This window comes from Parasteatoda tepidariorum, chromosome 11 (genome assembly GCF_982258835.1).
Source record: "Parasteatoda tepidariorum strain Cologne lab strain chromosome 11, Ptep-v5.0, whole genome shotgun sequence".
In the NCBI taxonomy this organism is placed as follows: Eukaryota; Metazoa; Arthropoda; class Arachnida; order Araneae; family Theridiidae; genus Parasteatoda; species Parasteatoda tepidariorum.
The window spans coordinates 1970256-1995368 of NC_141765.1; the positions used below are offsets into that span (position 1 = coordinate 1970256).

Sequence of the window (25113 nt, forward strand, 5' to 3'; positions counted from 1 at the left end):
GTGTAAATTATGGATGAATTAATTTTACAATTTCAGAAATGATGTTTAATAGAGGAGAGGAGGGGGTTATGGAATAGTCATGGAATATGGAATACCTAAGATTTAGCTCTGTCTTTCATGCAGCCTTCACGTGGAAATACACAGGAATAAAGGATTTCACCATTAACACCTCATTACCATTAGTTATAGATTGTGCTGAAAATGATTTTGTGAATTAGTATGTAAAACCAGTAGGGTTGTTTTTAAAAAAAATATAAATGGTAGTCCATAATACATGTACTCTCTTCTCTCTATATAGGCAAAGCATTTAGGTATTATATTTGAAATTAATTATTGCCACAACAAGCATTGTTGCTTCTAGTAAAATAGAAGAGAATAATTTTTAAAATTGGTCTTAGATTAAGGTCCTTGAAAATTTTGTTGAGGTCCTTGAAAAGTCCTGGAAAGTCCTTGAATTTCAATCTCATCGTAGAGTGGGAACCCTGGCCGCTGATATTTGATTTCTTTTGATTGGCTGATTTACAGAATTTTAAATATTAGGAACTTTGCCAGAATCTGCTAAAATTGCAATTCTTATTTAGATGATTTTTAAGTAAATCATCGATTTTCGTATGTAACTGATTTAAAAGTTACTTGTTGAGATTCGTTTTTACACGATTTAAAAATCATTACTCGCAATTCCCATTCACGCAATTTAAAAATTCAATATCGCGATTTGTATTTAAGCGTTTTTAAAACCCAATATCGCGATTTGTATTTAAACGTTTTTAAAACCCATTATCGCAATTCATATTCCTGCTAGTTTAAAATCCAATGTCGCGATTCATATTCATATATATTTTTAAATTTCAATATTGCGATTCGTTATCGCGCTGTTGTAATATCAAACATCGATTTTCGTATTTATGCGCGGTTTAAACATTACTCGTTGTGATAAGTATTCACGGACTCTAAAAATTATGCATCGTGATTCTTATTTACGCTATTTAAAAATTTAATACCGCGATTTGCATTTTTGTGCTTTTAAAATTCAATATCGTGATTCTTATTCACGTGATTTTAAAATTCAATATCATGATTCTTATTCACGCTATTTTAAAATCAAACATTGTGGTTCTTATTCATGCGATTTTAAAATCCAACATCGCGATTCTTATTCAAGCGATTTTAAAATTCAACATCGCGATTGTAAAATCCGATATCGCCTTATTCACGCGATTTTAAAATCCGGCATCGCGATTCTTTTTCACGTGATTTTAAAATCCGGCATCGCGATTCTTTTTCACGCGATTTTAAAATCAATCATCGCGATTTTTATTCACGCGATTTTGAAATCCAACATCGCGATTCTTAATCTAAGGTCTTTAAAAATTGTGTGAGAAATGAACTTTCTTGTCCTATCAACACTGATGATCAAAAGTCTGCAAAGCGCAGTCTACAGATCAGTCATGTTAATAAAAGACCATCAAAAAAACAAAGAACTGATGAGAAAGTCCATAAAGGTCCTTTGACCACTAAAGAAATGTTTTTTAAAATGATGTGATACATAAAATCGTGCTTATGCATAATTACTAAAAGTTATCTAAATTATAAAAAAAAAAATTACTTTAATGAAGATTTTATTTAAGAACATAATTACCATTTATTTATATTTATTTGAATAGATAATAATGTAATCATTATCAGATTGGCTATTGAATTCATATAATTTTTTCTTTTGCACGCTTAATGCTACAGTTATAAACTTCCTCTTTTTTGTGTTTTTGTCAATCACATCCCTGCAGAAAGTGATTCCAAGAAAAGATTGGGGTGTGTAGGGGGAAGGAATAATTCCAGTTGCACTGACCATTCTTTGGAGTAACATTAAGCATGAAAAAATAAATAAAAAGCACTTATAACAGGTGGAAAGAATGATGATGAAATTTCCAGTTGGGTTTCTAAAAAGCAAAATTTTTAAGGAAGAAAAAAAAAAGTAATACTATATAGGCCGCCCCATTAGATACGCCTTCCTACTAAATTTTCAAGTTTTAAATCAATAACGCTGCGGCCTATTTCCGCGTAATTGCGGTATGTATGAAATGTCAAGACACCCTTAAACTTGAAACTACCATGTAATTTTTTGTGCTATTTTAAATATAATATTTTGTAATATTTATATCAATTATTAGTATATTCAAAAAAATTTTTTTTTTAATTGAATTTCATTTTATGGAGATTTTTTAAATTGGTTATAACTTTAAATGTGATAAGCAAAAATGCTGATTCATACTGTTTATGCTAACATAAATTTATATTATTTAGGATACTCTTAGGAACCTCAGATACAGCCCAATTTTACCTGAAGTAAAATCTGGCACCTCTGGCATTGATCTGCAGGTAGATATAATAGTGGATTCTGTAGTAGTTTAATTATATCAAAAATGATATGAATGACAAGAATATAGTTTTGAAATTAAGTAACACAGAACCTAAATTTATCCTTTGTTGTCAGAGCGTAATAAGTAAGGTAGCATTATAATCTACATTCTCACAAAGGAAATGTAGAAATGTATTGCATTTATCAAATCTCACCCAACTGAAAATGTATCTACAATTTACAACAATATGTTAACGAACAATAGTACATTAAAAGCAGACATCATTGGACTCTTCTCTGAAACAATTATAACAATTATTGTAGATCAGTTCCTGCACTAATACTATAATGATATTGTATATGTGATACTGTTCATTTCTTCTCTACCATATTTATAATTTCTAAAATAAAAATCAGATAAGGATGTTTTTAAAATAAAATTTTAGTCGTTTTTTGATGTTTCCAAAATAGAAGCATTGGAATCAAGGTCTTTAAGATAGTATTTTTCAGTATGAATGTTTAATTATTAGATCAAAGGTTATTCAAGTGCTCTGTTTTTTTATGCAAAATGAAACCACAGTATTTACAAAGCTTTAAATTTTTTAATGAGAAAATTTGTGTTTTCAATACTTGTAAAAGAAAGTCATTAAAATTTTATAGTAAAATCAGGAAAGCCTGATAAAATTATATAAGTTTGCCTAAAAATATTGTTTGGCTAAGGTCATACTATAGATCAAAGATGTAAATTATTTTTCAATGTATAATTAAAGTTTTCTTTATCACAGCATTAAATGTTTGAGTAAAAATTTACTCTACATGAAAAAAAAAATATTCTTATTTGAAAAAATTGATTCTTATTTGAAAAATTAATTCTTATTGAATTACTCTCATTTAAATAATCATCCTTTAATGGAAACTAATATTCTTTTCTGAAAATGTTTGTAGACATCTCCTGATGAGAGCTCAAATTCCAAATGGAATGAAATGATGATTGGATCATATTCAGTGTTTCCTCTCACGCTTGCAACAGAACAACGTTATATACTCCAATATTTAACACCAATGGGTGAATACCAAGAACTCATAGGACATATCTTTGAATCAAATGCTTTGTTGCTCATACTCCGCTACATTGATATAAGACAAAATCCTGATGTTCGACTTGCTTTTGAGGCTCTGAAGGTATTTGATAATTAGCTTCTTACATATTGTGAAAAATTGATTACTGGACAAAAAAAGAAATTTTTATGTTAGTTATATTTCATTTAAATATTGTTTCTCTTTAAATAATTTCTGATCAAACAGTATGTTTTACAGTAAAAGCTTGACTATACAGAATACTAAAAAATTTGATAATTCCAGATAGTTAAAAAATAAAAGAAGAAATTAATATAATGAGTGTCACTATTTTAGTTGCTCTTAAGCAAATAAGAAATGACTAAATATTATAGATTCAATATATTCAAGATAGATTCATAGATTCAAATATATTTATATATACTGTATGAACTGTATCTATAATTTATTTTCACTTGGTAATTCTGAAACTTTTTTATGCTTTTATAACATTAAATTCTATGTTTAATGAGTTCACTTACAGGTTTAAGGGTAAAGTGATCTCTAGTTTTGGTGCCTTGGCACTAGGTTATACTACTAGATATATTTTGTGTGTAATGTTGTTGTAGTTAGTATTGTGTTTCTTATTATTTTTTGCTTTCATGCAAATTATAGATTTTTATTTGGTAATAAGCTTATTTTTTAGTTAATAAGCAAGATATCAATGATTAATGTTTTAATTGTGAATTTACTTTTTTTTGTGTTTTTATACTTAGTACCTGGCATCTCTGCTGGTGCACAAGAAAATAGCTATTGAATTTCTCTCAATTGGTGGGCTAAAATATCTTCTAAAAGTACCCTATCCATCCATTGCTGCTACAGGAGTATCTATTTGTTTATATTATTTTAGTTACACTGAAGAAGTTATGGAGAAAGTAATTTCTTTTTGTATTTTTGTTAATCTTTGTGTTCTTTAAATCTTAAACTGTATTAGATTTTCCCGATTTGCAAATTTTTAATTCAATCTTTTTGTATTTTCTTATACTTAAATATTGTAATTATCATTTATAATGTTGTCATTACATCATTTGTGGATTTTTTTTTTATCAAAATTAATTTTGAAAAGCAAACTAAAAAAATTTCTGCTGAAAAAAAAAATCAGCTGAGCATCAATTAGAAAAATAGTTTAAAATTTCAGTCTTATTCATACAAAACTGAAAATGAACTACTAAGAAAGCAGAGGGCCACCAAAATTTTTTTTTGTAATTGCTTTGGGGAAAAAAGAAGTTAAAATGAAAGTAATTGGAAACTGATTTTACATATGAAAAGAGAATTGTTTTTGTATTTTTATTTTCAATAATTAAACAAATTAAAGGATTGGATGAATTGCAATTTGACAAATTTTTATTTATAATTATTTAATATTTTATATACCATTTGGTTTTTGGCTGTAATTTTCATAACAAAGAGTTAAAAATTCAGGAACATAATCTATGGAGCACTTGTTATTTTACATGTGTGTTAATTAAAAAATACTTCATATTTTCAATAGCTAATAATTATCCTTATGCCAAAAATTTGAGGTTTTGACTATTGTCAAAAGGAATTTTTTGACATGACGGTTAAAACGAGATAAAACCTTCAATTGTCAAAAACTTACCAACCCTGCCTAATTATGTTTCTTTCTTTTTTTTTTTTTTTTTTTCTTTTTTTTTTGAAGAGCATAAAAATATTTTAAGTGCTTAGTTTTTGTTGAAAAATTCGGCTACTTTGAAGACCAATAAAGTGAAATTGCTGTTCTATTTTTTTTTATAATTTATAAATGGCCTTGTGACCACTTTTTGTCCACACCTCATATACATATATATATATACACATAGGTACATATTTATATATTTTGGAGTAAATTTTAGTGAAATAATATTTTTATGAACTTTTGAAATTATTTTGTGTAGTACTGAATTAAATAAATTTAAACTAATTTTAAATGGCAAAGAGAAATATAAACATAAATTTACTAGAAAGTACTTAAAACATAAATTTTGCTACTACAGTAGGGAACCGATTATCCGGAACGATCGGGACCAGCGCTATTCCGGTTAACTGCTTTTTCCGGTTTTCTGAATCGCTACAAAAAGCCGTTTTTTTTATTGTTAAACCCAACTAAAAAAAAAAATTGGAAATAATCTTAAAAAGAAGAAAAAACAATAATGATCATACTAATGATTATTTACAAAATGATGGTAAGGTAAACATCTTTCAAAAAAGAAAGAAAAATCCTAAAATCTTATGAGGGAAAATTTTTTTTTTAAAATATGGCGGGAGAATTTATCGAATTTTGTTCCGGTTTTTTGGTTTTCTGATTTGCTGATAACGGGTTCTGTACTGTACTAGAAAATATTTGCAGCAAAGCAAGTTCACTTCCCTGTATTATGACAAAGAAGCATTTCAAAACCGTAACCATACCTGCTAAGTCTCCTGTTTTTTTAATGGAGACTCCTGTAATTTATGAATATCTCTCATTAATCAGTTTATTATCAAATTTCTGCGTATTTGTTGAAGAAATTTTTAAAAAACATTTTGGTGACAAAATATCTGCTGATTGCAAATATACTTCTCTTATTCCTCAACAGATGGTGCTATTGCCAGTACTGCATTATGTTGAGTGTTGATAGTTTATCTACTGTAGATTAAGATTTATATACATACTTTTTGCTTCGCCAAATGTAATTGCTTATATTATTTCCAATTTTAAATTTCTCTTTGACTTACATGATTATGTATGATACAGTGTAACGTCCCATATCCGGACGTCCCTTTTCCGGAAGGGTCGATTTCCCGGACACTTTTTAACAATCAAAATAAACAAACATTTCTTCATCTTCCCCTCTCCTTTAAAAAAGAAAAAAAAAAAAAACGAAGTCTTTTGACAGGTTTTTCCCCTTCTCAGCTTCTAGAGATCTATGCATTGAACCCATAAATCAACAGAAAAGAGAACAGAAGATCTACTAAGACCATGACGCTCCTCCTCTGGAATGCAGGAAAGGGGGGGGGATTTGTTTTCAAAAGAGCACAACTGAGTCCCCTCCCTCCCCCTTCTATCCTATGCAGCTGGCTAGTGAAAGAGGCATTTCCTGGAACCTTTTTATTTGAGTGTCACGGGAAGAAGAAATACTGTGAAAAAGGGTAAACACAGCAAATGTTAAAGTGGAAGGGGAATCCCCTTTAGTCACACAAGAAAAAATAAGGAGAACCCCATCAGCATGCCACACCTTTATGCTTGATTGATAGCCAATGGTGGGTGAGAAAATAAGAATTTGTCACTACCCCTACTTGAATGACAAGTAAGGAGGAAATGAATTTTTCTTCTCCACCTACCCACCTTATTGAATGACGGGCATTTCCCCTTCTTGCTTGAATCGTTCTAGTTCAAAATGGCGGAGAGAGCAATTAATATTTTCATAACTGTGAATTTTTTTCGTTTTCTATATTTATTTTTAGAATAGCAATAATTATTTTTTTTCTAAAATTTTGTTTATGATTGATTAGATATCATTCTAATACTAAAACGCTATTCCCTGAAAAACAATGTTTATTTATTTTCTACTTCTTAGATTCAGATCATTTTAAGCTTTGTTTACCTTGGAGGTCGATTATACGGAAAAATCAAATATACGGACTTCGGAAAGTCCCGCCGATTCCGGATTCGCGACTTTCCACTGTATATCATAAAAAATGTCGCTAGAACAGTCTATTATTTTATTTCTCCAATGTTGGCAGGTATGCGTAACTATATTAATTTATCTAAAGAATATATCTCTCATTTGGTGAAACAATGACATAACTGATAGTTAAAGTAATTATCAGTTATGTCATTGTTTGATCAAATGAGCGATATGTGTAATTGAAATAAACTATTGAGTTATCTAGTTTTCTATCATATTCTCCACTTTAAATTCATTTAGAATTTGGTACTTTCACCTAAGACACAATTATATTGTTGCCCAGTGTAATTAAACTTAATATGATCTACTCCAGGGGCTTGTTTTACTGTTCTGTTAAAGTGTCCTAAAATTTTTTTTTTCTTTTTTTGCAATTCTCTCTCCTGCTTAGATAATGTTTTTTTTTTAACCAGTTTGAATTACGGGAATGGATTGTATTTATTTTGAAATATAATTTTTGATAGTTATTGTATGAAAAGATGTATAACTTTCTGAATATGTGGTTATCTGCTCACTATACGCTCTCTCAACTTCCTAACTAACAGGTTAATTATTTGAATGATCATAAACTGCAGTTTCAAAGATCCTGCTTGCTACAGAAACTGTTTTAGTAATGTATACAATTTGGTTAAATTTTAAAGAAGTTAACAAGTTCCTATTTGGAAATAATGTGTTTTAAGTATTTAAAGGCTTATTCAGTTTTTCTGTACATGAAAGGAATATATCATCTTCATTTATATGAGCTAACTTGCATCTTTAGGAAAATGTTCTGTTATTGCCTACAGAATCAATTATGTAAGGTTAAGTAAAAAATAAAATTTTTGAAATTGTCATTATTCCTACTAAAGGCTGAGATTTGATATCAGAAAACCTAAAAATCATGATTCATAACTCAAAATATCAATGGTCTTTAATGATTTTATAATTTCAATATTAGAACTGCATATGCTCATTATGATTATCATAAGTATATTTTTAGTTTTAATAAAATTTAAATATGGTGCATAATAATCTAAAATATTTCATTATATTCATTTGCTTCATTTTGCTATTAATTTCTTAGCTAATTATGGTTCCTTATCTGTTTTTTTTTAGATATGCATGCTTTCATCATCAGATATAGCAGAATTAGTTTCATATGCACTTTATTTGCTGGAAGGTTCTCATGACAGTTCAAGATGTCATGCGACTATGTTTTTTGGCTTTGCATTTGCTTTTAAGATAATTTTACAGCACTTCAATGAACAAGATGGTCTTCGTAAACTTTTCAATGTTGTAAGTTTTTCTACTCTGTCTAATTTTGTATAAAAATTTGCTACTCAAAAGTTTATATTTAGGCCAGCTCATGACTAGTTGAATAAGAGAATAATTTGGGAAAAACTGAAAATTATTTTAAGGTTGTTTAGGCCCAGTATGAATACCTGAAGTTCCTCTCCCTCTCTTCTGAAGTGACCTTTCACTGCCGTTTTCAATTTACTGAAAGGGTCAAAAAAGGAGAAATTTGATTTGGACGAAACATGACAATTCAGACCAAAAAATTTCTTCAAAATAATCTAAAATTTTTTTTGTATACTTCCTTAGCTTACAGATAGCAGTGTAGTTTATTGACAATTGCTCGAGAAAAAAAAATAAAATAGAAAGTCACCAAATCTTGAATGCCAGGAAAATGACATATTACCTTAGAAGTTTAAAAAACAGTCATTTTAAGTTAATAGTAAGTAACTCAACTTAAGCCTTTATGTTAGATGAACCATAAATTGCTTAAATTAATTCTTTTTATCCACTGTAGTAAGAAACAAAAAAAATTTTTGTTGCTGATATGTACAGAATAAAATTGTGTATAATAATCAATCATTAAGTAAATAAATAACTGATTACATCCAAGCATATTACAATCATACATAAACTTGGTATTAGGTTAATATTTGCTTTCCCTCTTTACAGTATTAGCAGTTAAAAATAATTTCTGGTAACACTTCAATGTCCTGGCATTCATAAGCCAGGATAATGACAAATTCGCCATTTTATAGCATATAACTTTACTTTAATTTAATATTTTGGCCTAAGACGTTTATATTCTGCAGAAAACAGCAGTATTTCTTAAAATAACTCAGATAAATCTATGTAGATTTTGTTATTAATGATTTCAAGAAGCCAGGAAAATGACAGCATAAAAACCTACTAACCTTGAAATATTTTTTGAAGTAGATTTTGAGCCAGATAATTGGTTCTTTATTCATGCAACAAGACATGTTCAGATAGGAGGGTATCTAATCAATCTATTAACATAAGATATTGATTCCTAACGCTATCTATTTTGGTTATAAATCACTAAATAAAAGTAGCCAGGAAAATGACAGACTTTCATGGGACAAGCAAATTATTGTCAGAAAAAATTATTTTAAACGAAGTTTTAGTAAACAATACCCTCTGCGTATATTCTAGAAATGCTTACATAGGATAAGATAAAAAAAATTAGATTTTGAAAAATGTATGGGAAATTTTGAAGCTAGTTATTATTGGAAATATTGTTAGGGACATGCCAGGAAAATGACATTTTGATATTCAATTAATTTTTTAAGTATACAAAACAGTCAATGCTAGTGCAAAGTCATTTTAAAATGCTAACAGCAATGCTATTAAATTTTTTAAAAAAAAGTTCTTTTAGTATTATAGTATTAGATCTTGGAGCAAGGGACAGTGAATTGTCATGTTTTGTGAGAATCACCCATATATATATATACATATATTGGCTGAATCAAATGAAAATCATAACTGAGTTAATTGAACTGCTAGTTAAGAAGTTATTTTATATAAGCATAACTAGAGTTATAAGCATTACTGTTCCAAGGATTCATCAGACAACTCTGAATCAACTATCATCACTTTTAAGTTATACAATGACTTCCACATTGCTGGCAACAAGTTCTACTCAATGTTTGTGACATTATTAAAGGACACTGAAATTTAGTAACATTCATTTCCTTTGTGCATGTTGCAAATAAATAATTTCAGCAATATTGCATTACCTGGTACAAGACCAGCATTTCAAGTCCAATCTTTCTTTGTGCATTTTGCAGTGCAATGCAGTTAGAAGCATCTCTCAATTAATTCAAAAAGTTAAACAGTCAGTATATAAATGATCCTAAACTTTATCTTAATGTGATTCCTATTAAAAATAATAACTGAAATTGTGGGTGGCAAATTCCACGGAAAAACTATGCCTCACAATCATTGTCATCTCGTACATATTATTTAAACAAAGATCATTAAACAAAGAAGTATTAGAACAGCAGCTGTTAGTATACAATGTTTATTCTTTAGAAGGTTTAAATTTCATATTCTTGTTAGATAAGGCATCTCAGACATCTGTTTTAAAAAAAGTGGTTTGAACAAAATAAATGTTTTGCTTTAGCCGTTGATTTCGCCTCCTTTTAATTTAATTGAAAATTTAGAGATAATTTAACAAATGAAATTTATAAAAATTTGAAGGAGTATTCAAGTTTAGAATTTCTTGTTAACTCTATTTATGATGCATGGAATGAGGGTGAAGAAAGTGACGGCAAAGGCAAGAAAAAAGACATTCGTTTTATATCTAATAAATGTGTAGAATTGATAGCTGGAATAGAACAAAAGTCATTTATTGATGAAACTCATAACAGCGGTTCATGAAATTCAATAGTTGTTTCTTTATCAGAAATCAAAATTTTGTCAGTTAGAAGTTGATGAAATGTTCAACGAATTAATATGTGCATTTTGTGTTTTTTTTAAACTTGTTTTTCTTGTCTAAATTTGTAAATCTTTTCTATGATTCAATCTTTTTTTTCCCTTCTAAATTTAGAAGCTTTTCGTTTTTTTTCCTTGTTTGAAAATGTGTTGCTATTTTTCATTGTAATTTGGATTTGGTAAAATATCGATAAACAAAGTATTTTGACAATGAGAAACTTTGGAATAGCGATATTCTCTAGTATTCTGGACAACTGGTTCTCTACTGTACAGCAAAGGTCTTTTTGAAATCTTGTTTTGTAAAGTTTTCCCTTTCTTAAAATGGCCTTTAATACTATTTTTAATCCATAATATAGATCATTCATTACATAAACTTTAAGATTTGATAAACCATGTTTTATCAATTCCTTTTTTATTGAAATCTGTTTATGTTTTCCTTTTTTTCTGGATCTTTTGAAATTTATTTTTGTACTTTTTAAATTTTAAACACTATTTATCTTATTTAAGTATTTTTATGTATTTAGATGTCAACACTTGATATATTTGCATCTCGAAATACCAGAACATTGAGTGATGATCAAGTGTTTGCCAACAGACAAACTACAAGGCATGTCTGTGCTGCTTTAAAGCGTTATTTTGAAGCTCATTTGGCATCAGAAATTGAAAATGTTTCCTCACCATGTAACAGTGATAATCAGTCAACGCGCTTAAGCAAGCATAAGGTTTGTGAAATAACAGAGCTTTTTTACTTTGTACCATACATTTATGCTTGCCCGTAATATTAATCACAACTTAAAATTTTTTTGTAATAATATGAAAATAAAATATCTCAATTATACTATCATAAATAGTTATGCTAAATGTGAAAAGTATACTATAAAAAATTATGTTATATGCTTATAGATAACATTTTAATGAGTCTCTAAATTTTTTGACATTCAGAGTTTCATCTGAGATTTCCCATTCTTTAAACAAGTTTAGTAGTATACAAAGTTTTAAATTATCACGTAAAATGTGATATTAGCATAATTGCTTTGAGAATTTTCACACTTGACTAATTTTACATAAAAAATAACATTGTTGATTTACTTGCGAGACATATATAGCTAATGTGTAGACCTTTTGAAGATGATAGAAACATTCAGTAATTGTCTACTATGTGAATAAATAACAAATTTATTTGAGCATACATTACGTGCATCAGCCGATTTCACTAGCCTTTGGTTTGTCGTAATATACCGCGTTATGGCAATGTTTTGCGATATAATTATTTATTTCCACTGATGCAATTAATATTTCCTCCGACAGTTTACTTTTTACGAAATATATTTCCCAGTGCTATTTGGAGTTGAAGATAAATTATCAAATTGATAATTTAGCTTCAAGTGTTGGATAATTCAGTGAACATGTTATAAGGAATACATTGGTGCTTGTGAATTTATATGAGTTTATATTATTTAAATTTATCGGTAGTAATCAAGGGTTTCCTAATTAAATTTCATTAGTATACAAGCTCACATTTTTACAGCATCTTGTGATGATCAATTTTGCTTTATTAGAATATTCTAGAAAACTTTTATATTTAACTCTTAATTAAAATCAGATCACTTTATTAAATGGTGAATGAAAAAAAAAATGGTTTTAATGAAATAAAATATTTTGTGTAATTTTAAAAAGTTATTAAGATTTTTCACATTTATTCTCTAAGATATGATTTAAAGAACATAAAATAAGTGCTTTTATATTTATAATTTATTATATCTGTAACATTAATTTGTTTAATTTTACCAGAGTCAGAAATTGAGATACACTCTTTTCTTTTTTATTACTGCTTAAAACAAAACCAAATATTCATTATAAAATTGGACTATCTTATTAAAGATACATATAGGCAAAATATGAATGATACATTCAGAAAGTTATTAGTATCTATTGATCCTTTCTGCAATATTGTATTTTTGAGCTGTCAATATTCAATCTATTTGTGACTTGAAAATGTGATTTGTAATTTGAAATTTATTTCCTTGTTTGATTTGAAGTCTTCAAGCATTTGAGCATATTGTGTAGAATTGTCTGCTTAATTTACCAAATTGAAGTCTACTTATTGAAAATTATAGGGAGAAACCAGTTTGATATGATCAAAGCAGTGAGATTGTTAGACAAAAATTCAATATCAAATGCTCAAAGAGTTAATTAGTTCATGATATTTCCCTTTTAATTAAATTTTTTATTTTATAGGCAATGAATCTCAGTTACAAAAGCATCGAGAATTATATTGAACATTGGCATGAACTTTTAGGTCCCATGGTGTCATGGCGACCAGTTGATGAATTTTTGCAATTTGATGGTGTTTCTTTTCTATTGGAATTAACATCTGATTACTTTTCAACAAGCAGTTATTCTGGACGTGCCGAGACAGTCAAAAATGCTTTAGACGTTCTGAAAGTTTGTTCTCTTTCCAGTGCCACTCAACTAGCATTTTGCGAAAAAGTTAACACTACTGAATATGTTGCTACTACTGGCATAACGTAATTATTTATTTACTTATCTAAAAATTTATGTAATTTAAATTTTAGTATACATAAGATAATTTTTGTGACTGATAAAATACATTGAAGATTCTTAAAATCCTTGAAAAGCTGTTACTTTATAATTGTTTTTTTTTATGTTTTAAAAGTGCTTATTTTAAATATGATGCTTTTAGTGAGTGCAAAGAATTTTCGTTTCTTAGGTTTGTAGTCAATTTCAACTTAATGTATGCAAGTAATCTCAGTTTTTATTAATTTCATAGTTTTTTTTTCTCAATTGAAAGTCTTCTATTGGGGAAACAAGTATTTACTGTACCAAATTGAACTTTATCTGGGTTGTTCAGTATTTCAATAATTAGAGTGATTTCAATAATTAAAGGTGTGCAGTTTTGCTCGTTCAACTGATTCCTGTGACTTGGGTTTGTAATTTATTATTTTGAGTTATATTTGAATTCTCGTATGGTTTCTAAGTACCATAGACTTCTATATAGAATATTATGCACTGTACTATTTGTTCAAGGAAACTTTTTAAATACAAAGAGAATTTTTGAGTTATAAGAACACCTTTTATTTATGCAACTTAAGTTTGAGTTTACAAGACTAATTTAAGGAACAAAATTAAATGAAAAATGTTGAAAAGTAATTATTATTTATGTGTAATTTTTATTTGTTTTCTGATACAGCATTTTAACAACATGTTTGTATTGAGTTTAAAAGGAAATGAATGACACAAATGTCATAGGGCAGAATGAAATTTGGAAATGAGAAGTACATTAGTTAGATGTAATGTCAGAACATGCAATTACTATTCTGCCATTTATTTGGGCGATCCTGAAAATTTTTGTTTAACCATTTTGTAAAGGTATTGTCGCAATACTTAAAACCAATTGCATTCTCAGTCTCCTAATCATCATGCACAATAGCTTATAATGTTTCTTGTGCAATCCTTGTCACTTCGCGTATCTTGTTAATTACTATACGTATGTTCGCCTTAATCAAACCTGAAATGGCTGCCATATTTGTTGCTGATCATGCTACCTAAGAATTGTATGTATTTACCATTAAATCATCCCAAGTAGAGTGTGTCAAAAAATTATTATTCAAATGTGTGGTCTAAGATTATATCATACTTAAAAACATCTGAGATTATGGAAACGTGACATCCTTACCTTCAAAAGTAAGACTATGTTTTGGGTGAGATAGAGAATTAAAGCACCTACTAATTACAAAGGTTATAACTTTAAAATAAGTTTTATTCTTGGAAGATAAATGTAAAATTTTTACTGTAGCAATGATAAAAAATATTCTTGAAAAATCGCTCTTCACTTATGCCATCATTAGGAATTACCGTCATGTGGATTCTAAAAAATTAAGCTCAAACATTTTTGACTGTTATATGATAATAAAAAATACTTTCAAGTTTAACCTGATTCAACTTTATCAAAGAAACTGAATGTTATGAGATTCTGCTATAAATAATATTGTCAAAGTAAAAACTTTTGCTAAATTCTATCAAAGTTTCAGTTTTTGAACCTGCTGGAGAACCTGCTTTCTTTTTAACTACATAAGAGAAATTGATGGCTTTAAGAAATTATAGAATGATTTACAGAATATAATGACTCTGTCTCATGAACAAGCTATGGAGTTCTCTTACAATAAGTTAACCTAAGTAGAGAATTTAAAATAACAATCTTTTGTCTGTCAGAGGTGAAAAAGAATTTTTAAAGAGTTCAGAGCTCTTGGTATTTAGAAAAGGACCTAAATTTGAAACATGGCGGAATTGAAAGAGGACATAAAATGCAATATATCAATCAAATAGTTTTGAGTGCTTATCAAAAGATGAAGTTAGAAGTAGGCAAGACTGAAGCAAATTATTGCAAACAAGACAAAACAACTGAGGGAGACTTGATTAAAATTTCTGTATCTTATTTTGTTTGTTTAAATGTATTGATTATAATTAATATTATTTATTATTGAAATGTTGACTTTATGCATTCATGATTGACAGATATATTTCTATTACTTTTTAATTAAGTAGTTTATATATTTTCATTTTAGAAATTTTATTTATTAAAGTACTAAAAAACAAAAACAAAACTTTTAAATCTAAGTTATTAAAACTTCTATGAAAAAAATGTGCGTAAAAGCAGCAGAAATTTCACAAAAAGGATAAATGTAGCAATAAAGGAAACGAAGGAAATAAAAATATGACCACTGAAGCCGACGTCTTCAGGGGGTACCGGCCCCAGTAGTCATAAAACAAAACCTTTTCTATTGAGGGGGAGGCAAATGCCTAAAGTAACACCATCAGTACCCCGAAGGTTTTGCATAGAAGTCCAGGAAAAAACATGAAATACAAAGAACCAATTTAGAAAAGAAACTCAAACAAATTCATCAGAAAATGATAACTCAAAACTCACTTTAACCAGATCAAACATCGATTTCATAAGCACACTGAATGAAAAGGAAACACTAAAACTAAAGAAACCAACCATTACATTGCGCAGATTGAGAAAAAAGAATTCAAGAAAGAGATATGTAACAAATTAATAGAATGCTCAACTGGGGCTGCTCAGATAAGACTTGATTTGCGCCCTGTTAAAAGAAGAAAATATAAAAAACTAGAATTCTTCAATCATTTTCTTAATTAGAAAATTAACTTTACAAAAATTAAAAGGAAAATCATTATTACTCAAATTATTTAAAAAATTATTCACAGCTTCCCGAAAACTTTCAACATTATTGCAAATATTTTTAATCCTAACCAATTGCGAAAAAACCAAATTTTTGAAAATTTTGTTACACAAATTAGTATTAAAGTTACAGAAAAAAATAACTTTAAATTTAAAAGCTTTTCTTTTATCAAAAACACCAATTTTAATAAAATTGTCAACAATATCAATTTTAAAACCTAATATTCAACATTAAAGCAATTCTCATTAGTTTTCTTCAAAATCAAATCTTTAGGATAAATACTATAAATAAAATTATAATTATCACAATTAAACAAAATCAAATCATCTATATATCTAAAAGCATTAAATTCATTATGCTCAAGAAATTTTAGCTTCAAAAACGATTAAATCTCCTGACAAAAAATTTTAAATTGCTAGGTTACCACAGATTATTCATAGTCTTTCTGATTTTTTTCCTTTAGAGCAAATTAAGGTTTCTGCTGCTTTTAAATATTATTCTACGCTTAGAAAGAAAGTGTGTAATTATAATTTTTTAAGTCGAAATCTAAATTGTATTTGTGAATTTGATTGTTATTGTAATGAAGAGGATTTTTCACAACATATTGATAATGATTATGGACAGGTTAAGACGGGAAATTTGGAGATTGTTGGTGATAAAGATTTAACCAATATTTTAAGCAAAGGTTCAAAATTTAGGACAAGGGTTAAAATGAAAAAAGATTTTATTTTATCTATTAAAAATGATCTTGATTTTTTTATTGCAAAAATTTCCAGAAAATATCATTGGCCCGTAGAGGGGTTTTCAGAGTGGAAGGCTAAAATTATTGAAAGGTTTAATTTTAATTTATTTAATACCAGGTTTAGTTCATTTCCTAGTGGTACTTATATTGATTATGAATTATCTAGGAAAATTTAGAATCTTAAAGATAAATTCATTGTTACTGTAGTGGATAAAGCTTCAAATAATTTTTGTATTATGTGTAAATATTTTTTCAAAAAATTGACTGTTGGAGAATATAGCGCAAATAATACTTATTTAAAATTAAAAGAAGATAAAAAAGTTATTGAAAAAAGAATTATTGCATTTAGTAAAAAATTAAAGTTTAGGTTAAATAGGATTACATTTCCCTATTTATTTCCTATTGTCAAATTTCTTAAAAATCCGATTAAATTTAGATTTATAGCATGTGGCACTAATTGTTACAATTCTGATATTAGTAAAAGGTTTTTTAGTTTTCTGAAAATTATTTTGCTTAAAATTAAAAAAGAGAAAAATATTGTTATAAATAGTAATGTTGAAGTTTTGGATTATATTAATAATGATATTTCCAGCATTAATACTTTTGATTTCGAAAATTTGTATACAAGTATACCACATGAAAAGATTATTGAGATTTGTGAAGGTATTTTTGATAGGTATTGAGAAAATTGATAAGTCTAATTGGTTGGATTTATGTTGGTTTAATCTTTTTGAGAATGTTCTTTTTAATGGTTTGGATTTTTATAAACAAATTATTGGAATTCCACAAGGTAATTCCTTTTCTGGTGCCTTTGCTAATATTTTTCTGCATTTTTTTGAAGCTAAATTTCTTGAGCATAATGAATTTAATGCTTTTAGATATATAGATGATTTAATTTTGTTTAATTGTGATAATTATTATTTTATTTATAGTATTTATCCTAAAGATTTTATTTTGAAGAAAGCTAATGAGAATTGTTTTAATGTTGAATATTTAGATTTTAAAAATGATATTGTTGACAATTTTATTAAAATTGGTGTTTTTGATAAAAGAAAAGCTTTTAAATTTAAAGTTATTTTTTTCTGTAACTTTAATACTAATTTGTGTAATAAAATTTTTAAAAATTTGGTTTTTTCGCAATTGGTTAGGATTAAAAATATTTACAATAACGTTGAAAGTTTTCGGGAAGCTGTGAATAATTTTTTAAATAATTTGAGTAATAATGATTTTCCTTTTAATTTTTGTAAAGTTAATTTTTTAATTAAGAAAATGATTGAAGAATTTTAGATTTTTATATTTTCTTCTTTTAACAAGGTGCAAATCAAGTCTTAACTGAGCAGCCCCAGTTGAGCATTCTATTAATTTGTTACATATCTCTTTCTTGAATTCTTTTTTCTCAATCTGCGCAATGTAATAGAGGGCAATGTTTTCTTTAGTTTTAGTGTTTCCTTTTCATTCAGTGTGCTTATGAAATCGATGTTTGACCTGGTTAAAGTGAGTTTTTATTTTCTGATGAATTTGTTTGAGTTTCTTTTCTAAATTGGTTCTTTGTATTTCATGTTTTTTCCTGGACTTCTATGCAAAACCTTCGGGGTACTGAGGGTGTCACTTTAGGCATTTGCCTCCCCCTCAATAGAAAACGTTTTGTTTTATGACTTCTGGAGCCCCTGAAGACGTTGGCTTCGGTGGTCATATTTCTATTTTTATTTCCTTTGTTTCCTTTATTGCTACATTTATTTATTAAAGGTTACTTTAGTTCTAGTTTTTTGTTTAAAATATAGGAAAAAACTGTTTTATATTTTGAGAAAGTGTTCCATATACTTTCGAAAATAGGTCCCTAAAAAAGCAGGAATTGGCAATACGAAGGTCTTAAATTTAACTCAAAGATAAAAGTGGGAACCTGATGTACATAATATACACTAATGCAGAAAATTTTATTGTATTATAATAAATATTACATTATAATAAAAAATGAACAGTATCTTCGATTTTAGATATACAGCGAAAGCCAAGTATGTGGTAAAACAAAGTAAGTCAATAACTAGTTTTATATCTGCTAAAAACTACTAAATTTAAAGAAATATATGCTTGTATGTAGAATAATCAATATGAAGTCTTATAAAATTTAAAAAGTTTTTAAAATATTCAGTGTAAAAATTTGGTTGGGGTGTAAAAGCTTAAACAAGATTCAATAAATTGCTGCAGAAAGTTTTTTGATTGAGATTTTGTGTTGGTAGAAAGTACCAAAGTTGGAAACTATATGATATTGGTAACAAAGAAAATCCTCTTTGTATAAGCAAGTATTAAAACTTTTAAAAAAAGTATTAAAACTTTTTTCATATACAGAGACTTTTTGTTACATATTAAATTCATAAAAAATATGTTCAGTATTGTTTTTATAGAAAGGCAACCCTGAACATAACCCAATACTCAGGCAAAAATAGAAAAAAACAATAGAAAACAAATTAGCATATCTTATCTATCTCTCAAGTTCTCTTCTACTATCTTTACTTCAGAGAAAGAAACATACCATTGTTCTTTGAAACAAACAAAATGATGAATTTTGTGATTTTGATAATATGACATTCTACTTAAAATAGACTTAGAGTAATTAATTTCTACCTCATTGTTTATACTGCATCAATGTCTTGTCAGGCTTTATTACCAGTGTATGTCAGGCTTTATTACCAGCGTCCTGATTTTTATGAACTTTTTGGGCTTATAAAGATGACTTATACACTGGGAATATATAATTCTGCTTTCCCTTGCCAAAGAGGCATCTCTATTGGAGCCCCCTGTGTCGCCCACAAATTTGAGAAATGTTAAACAAATTGTGAAACTGAAGCTTTGAAGTCTCCAGGTTTCTTCCAACAGAGAGCAAGTTTCTGGAAAACCTTGGGAGAGCCTTCTGGCATCCTGTCTTCCGAAAGATCTCCCTAAGGCTATCAGTGTTTCTTCTTTCTGATTGGTGACGGGGCACGATCACTTACAGGCGCACTTGCACCGTGTTGGTCTTTCTTACTCTCCTAACTGTACTCAGTGGAAATAGGGCCCATATGAATGGCGGGCATCTATGGAACTGCTCTGCCCTCCAGGAGACCCGTAATTCTTATAGTTTCAAGACGCTCTTCTCCCCTGGAGATATTTCTTTGTTATGTCTGACTGCAAGACTTCTCATGCTCGAGAGAGCAAATGATGAACGTATTTAAAAAAATTCTGCTTTCCTGTATTTAATCATGTAGTTCTAAGCCACTGAAAGTTTTCTCTTGTTATTCGTTCAACAGATTGTGTCTTCAATGCAACGATGAAAAACTATTTTTCTATCTCTAATTACATTTGATCACTTAATATATCTGTTATCGTTATCTAAATGTTCCATAATATGTAAACTCAATTTTTCCACTAAAAGTTTTTTTCTTTCTTAACAGTGTTCTTCTTGCTGCCGCTGAAGGGGAACTATTACCTGTTGCAGAAATACAAAAATCTGCCCTGCAAACAATTATAAACTGTGTATGCACAAAAATTGAGGTAGTATCTTTGACTCAACTGGTTTAATAAATAATATATAATAATATATTTAATAATATATATTATTTTATAAATTTTGATTTGTCAAGTCATTATAAATGTTTTACAGAATGAAACAGAGAGGCGTACCAAAAAGGTGGAAGAGCTTTTATCTAAGTTGTGTGAAAATGTTCGCATTAAAAATGGTATAATGACTTTGATTAATTTGCTCTCAACAAAAACACCTCTTACTGATGCTGATGCTATTCGAGCATTAGCATGCAAGGTATGTATTCTTTTGGTTGATATTATTGTTTTTTTCTTTCTTTTTTCTTCCTCGGATTTGTGGATTTCCATTTTTTTTCCTTTCAGATTTGTCCATTTTTCTCTCTAATTTCCACTAAATTTTTTTTTTTTGCACAAGTTAAAATATTTTATGAGGAATTTAATTTTCCTCGGAGCAAAAGTATTGAAATCCTCATTCCTCACTCTCAAGTTTCTAAAAATCATTTCCTTGGGATAAAACTGGTTGACCTTTCTACAGGGATGAGATTTTTCTGCTTTTTTTTGCTTTTGTCTCTCTAGTTTCAGCCTTTTTATCAAAATTCCAGTTCTCTAAAAGTTTCGTTTTTTTTAAGTATCCCGCTTTTTTAAAAAAAATCAGTTGTTGAAATAAAGTAATTATATTTATTTACGATTTTCAAAGATAAACAGAAAATTCCTAGCTGATAACCCTTTTGCATTTTTACTTATTGTAACTATTTTCTCCGCTTTTATGCACAGAAAAGATTTTCTGTATTTTTATCCGCCCGCTGGATAGCTCGTATTTTCGTAATTCAGACGTCGCTGCTTCCTGTTTTCTGGCGTGAAAGCAAACGAGAAAAAAAATTGAGATGGATTTTTTGAGAAAATATTTATTTGCTTATTCAATTAATCTTGTAAATTTCTATTTTTTATGTCTAAACAAAAACAATACAAACAAGCCCTTCAGAAATCCCATGTCCAGGCTCCACAAATATCTCGATTCTTATTAATGCGATTTTAATATCAATCATCGATTTTCATATTTACCTGATTTAAAAGTTGCGCATTGTGATTCTTATTTACGAGATTTAAAAATCCAATATGGCGTTTCATATTTATTCATTTTTTAAAATCGCGATTTTATTATCAAACATCGATTTTCGTATTTACCTGATTTAAAAGTTTAACGTTGCGATTCTTATTCAGGCAATTTAAATATCGTACATTGCGATTCTTATTTATGAGAATTAAAAATCCAATATCGTGATTTGTATTTACACGCTTTTAAAACCTTATGTAGCGATTTGTATTCATGCGAGCTTAAAATCCAATGGCTTCATTCGTTTTTGTGGTTGTAATATCAAACATCGGTTTTATATGTGCTTTAAAAATTAGACATTGGGATTCGTATTCCCGTGATTAAAAAATTATGCATCGTGATTCGTATTTACGCAATCTAAAAATTACGCATCATGATTTGTATTTTCGCATTTTTTAAATTCGATATAGAGTTCACTTTATTTAAAAGCCTCATATAGGGATTCATATTTTCTCTCTCTCTCTCTCTCTCTCTATATATATATATATATATATATATTAATTTTTGGATTTCCTCTTTTTTATTTTCTGACTACTCTCATCCCTATTTAATACAAGTTTTATTGCATCTGCATTAGTTCAAAGACTGCTTTTTGATAATTTGTATTTTTAGTTTTATAAAATTTTCTTTTAAGTTTGAAATTGAACTTTATTCTAAATAAAACGTACACTATAGTTTGGCAAACATTCCTACTGCCTTATTTTTCAGAGTACCGCTTTTGAACAAAGTTTTTTTTTTCACGTTTGCTTACACTGTCAGAAATTACGTCAGAAAACCCCTTTTTCTGTGTAAAAAAACAGCCACGTGACCAGCAGAATAATTTATTTCTTTTTTATTAGCAGTTAGCCATCTTACATTTTCATTTTAGTTCCATTTAAAATAATGAGTTGAATTTTGTATTGATATTCAAATCGGGATTAGTCTGATCTTTTTAATCCTTCGCTTACGGCTGGCACAGCATATGTGCGTTTCAAAAAACTCTCTCGTAATGAATCAGCAGTTGTACCAGCATTTTCCTTCCCCGGAACTTGCTTGACTGTCATTTCTTCAATCTCCTTTTTTTATTTGACCCTTTTGTTGGAAAAGAAGTGTGAATTTGAGCTTTGACTAAATTAGAATCTTTGACTTGGCTGATAGATATTTGTTATTTTGATTATTTGGCTAATTTTAGGTGCTCATAAGCTTTTCGTTGTCTTTTTGGTAGCTGTGCTATTATTTAATTACCTATTTTCATTTGAGATCTATTTCTTAAAATTACTTTATATGCAAGTTTTTTTTTGTTTTTTAAATCCAGAATCTTTTCTTTTTATTAGTAGTTTACTGTGTTTAGAATTTTATGAAAATTCCCATTATTTCTTTGTGAAAAAACTTTGCTTTCCATACTAAATATTTTTTGTAAAATTTCATATATAAATATTTTATTTAATTTTGTCGCTAAAAAACTAAACATCATGAGACTTTTGTAGTTAAAATGAGCCTCTTTTAAGATCCAAGTAAACTAAGAATAAAAATGTATTCAGCATCTTGTGATCAAAAAAAGAACTAATTTCAGAGACAAAAAAAATAAATAAATCTAAACTGAATATACTTTTTTCTGATTAAAAAAAAATTGATGGCAAAAATTTTAAAGAGAACATACATAAGAATAACAAAATCCAAAAATAAAAACTAATATAGTGTCAACTCTTCTGGGATTAAAAATACACTAAAATAGAAAAAGGCACTAATGTATCAAATAAATTACATTATAAAGACACTATAAGTCAATTATTTTGTGTTTAAAAATCAGAGTAAAAACTTAATTTGTGAATCTACGGGGAGCTGTGTAGAATTTATTGGGAAAAAATACTTGCATATGTGATTACATTTTTTCAGTTATTTAACTGCCACTTTTTATGATTTTTAAGATTTTTTTTCTTGACAGTAAAATATGTTTGATTCTTTTGTTATAAATTTATTTCCCGAAAGTTTTGATGACCAAGGCACATCAATGTTTAAAAAACTCAACTAGTAGAGGGTTTAAACCTCTAAGGCTTTGCTTTCCAATTTTTTTTTCTTCCGTACTGTAAATGACTGAATTCTCTCTTGCTCCTAAATCATAAATGCAAAATTTTTATGATTAAAGTTTTTTTTATAAAACTAATCAGACTATAAAAATTTGTGAAATTTTGTATGTTTTAAATTTAAAATTTTTGCATAATATTTTAAATTATAATGTAAATTTTCATTGTAGTATTTGATTTTATATAAATAAAGTAAACTTACCCTTGAATTTTCACCCTTATAATCTAACTTTCATAAGTAAAATTTAGAAAATAAGTGGAATCTTTGATCTTGTTCATTGAATTGAGTTTCTTGAAATTTGACTCAAAGATACCACTGAAAAACTCAAATCAAGAACAGCATAAAGTTTGTTACTACATTTAATAAGGCATAAGATCAGAAAGCTGTCTCATCGAGTTCTGTATTAATGAAAGGCAATAAATAATTTGCTTTATTCTCACAAAATTCTCTTTCTCTTATTTTATGCGCAAAAGAAAATTTTTTTTGGTCAGACTGGAATAAAAAACCGAAAGAAAACTGAATCTAACTTTCTTTTTCAAATGCTGATTGTTTTTGAGCTTGTTAAAAAGATATTTAATGGAAGGATTTAAAATCTTATTATTATTCCTTTTTAGTAAATACTGTGGGGGGAAGACTTGATTCATTTCAATTTCTAACACTTATCCATTTTTAGACAGAAAAATTTCTCAGATAAAAGCTATTCAAATTCATTTTAAATAACCATATATATAAAAGAACAACTAAGTTAACCTTTCAAAGTCTGAATCTACCTTGCTCAAAAGGAAAGAAATGTAAAAAAAAAATTTTTATCTGAAATTTTATGCACAAGGATTTAAAAGAAGAAGAAAAAAACATTAATATAATTTATTTATTCTGAAAAAATATTGTGCGTACATTTATGGAATGATGAGAGAACATCTGTGGAATTATTTTTGATGTGTGTGTGACTTGAAACAGCAAATTTTTTCTCAATGAAAATTCACCACTTCTCAAAATGCCTTAAACTATGTGATAAACTATGGAACTACTTAGAAAGGAATTTTTTTCTGCCCCGTGCTGTAAGTTCTCTGAGAAACATATTTTATTTTCAAAGTTTCCTTGAAATATTGCTATTGAGATCATCACACAGGGTGCGTAGCATTTTTAAAAAGAGTTTAAAGGTGCTTATTTTCGTTTTTTTAAAAGCCCTTAAAGGTGCTTTTTTTATAGGGTGTTTTTAAAAAGTGCTTTATTTTCCCTTTTCCAAAATGAGATTCTTTCTTTACCATGTTTATTTTTGCCATGAATTCTGCAAAATGGCAGTGTACTATTCAATGTTTTCACAATTAATTCAGCCCCAGTTTATATTGGGGTGCCGTCGGTTATGAAAACACCATTCGTTTTACATGTTTGATGAAACACTTGCAGATCTGCATGTGCGTATTCTGAGCTAGATTCAGTGCACAGTGGGCCAGCATCCAAGGTTTCGTGGCCAAAGTTTGTATTTCTATAAGATTTGTTTCAAAATTTGGAGTTTTTTATGTGCAGGTAAATTGAATTTATAGTTGAAATTTTGAATTACACTAAAATTTCCATGAAAAAAAAAACAATGGCAG

The 25113-nt window shown here is 28.1% G+C and overlaps 1 protein-coding gene across 4 annotated transcripts in view; it reads left to right on the forward strand.

Moving 5' to 3' along the window:
• mahj (LisH and WD40 domain-containing protein mahjong) overlaps positions 1–25113 on the forward strand; it is a 161543-nt gene that overhangs the window by 45705 nt on the left and 90725 nt on the right. For 3 of the 4 annotated variants that reach the window (XM_087154784.1, XM_087154785.1, XM_087154787.1), the window contains 8 exons: positions 2302–2376; positions 3302–3538; positions 4189–4347; positions 8230–8409; positions 11385–11582; positions 13099–13388; positions 20253–20352; positions 20462–20617. In XM_087154784.1, coding sequence (XP_087010910.1) covers positions 2302–2376; positions 3302–3538; positions 4189–4347; positions 8230–8409; positions 11385–11582; positions 13099–13388; positions 20253–20352; positions 20462–20617 — 1395 coding nt within the window. The remainder of the gene's footprint in view (positions 1–2301; positions 2377–3301; positions 3539–4188; positions 4348–8229; positions 8410–11384; positions 11583–13098; positions 13389–20252; positions 20353–20461; positions 20618–25113) is intronic. The other variant, XM_087154786.1, reaches the window with a different exon arrangement.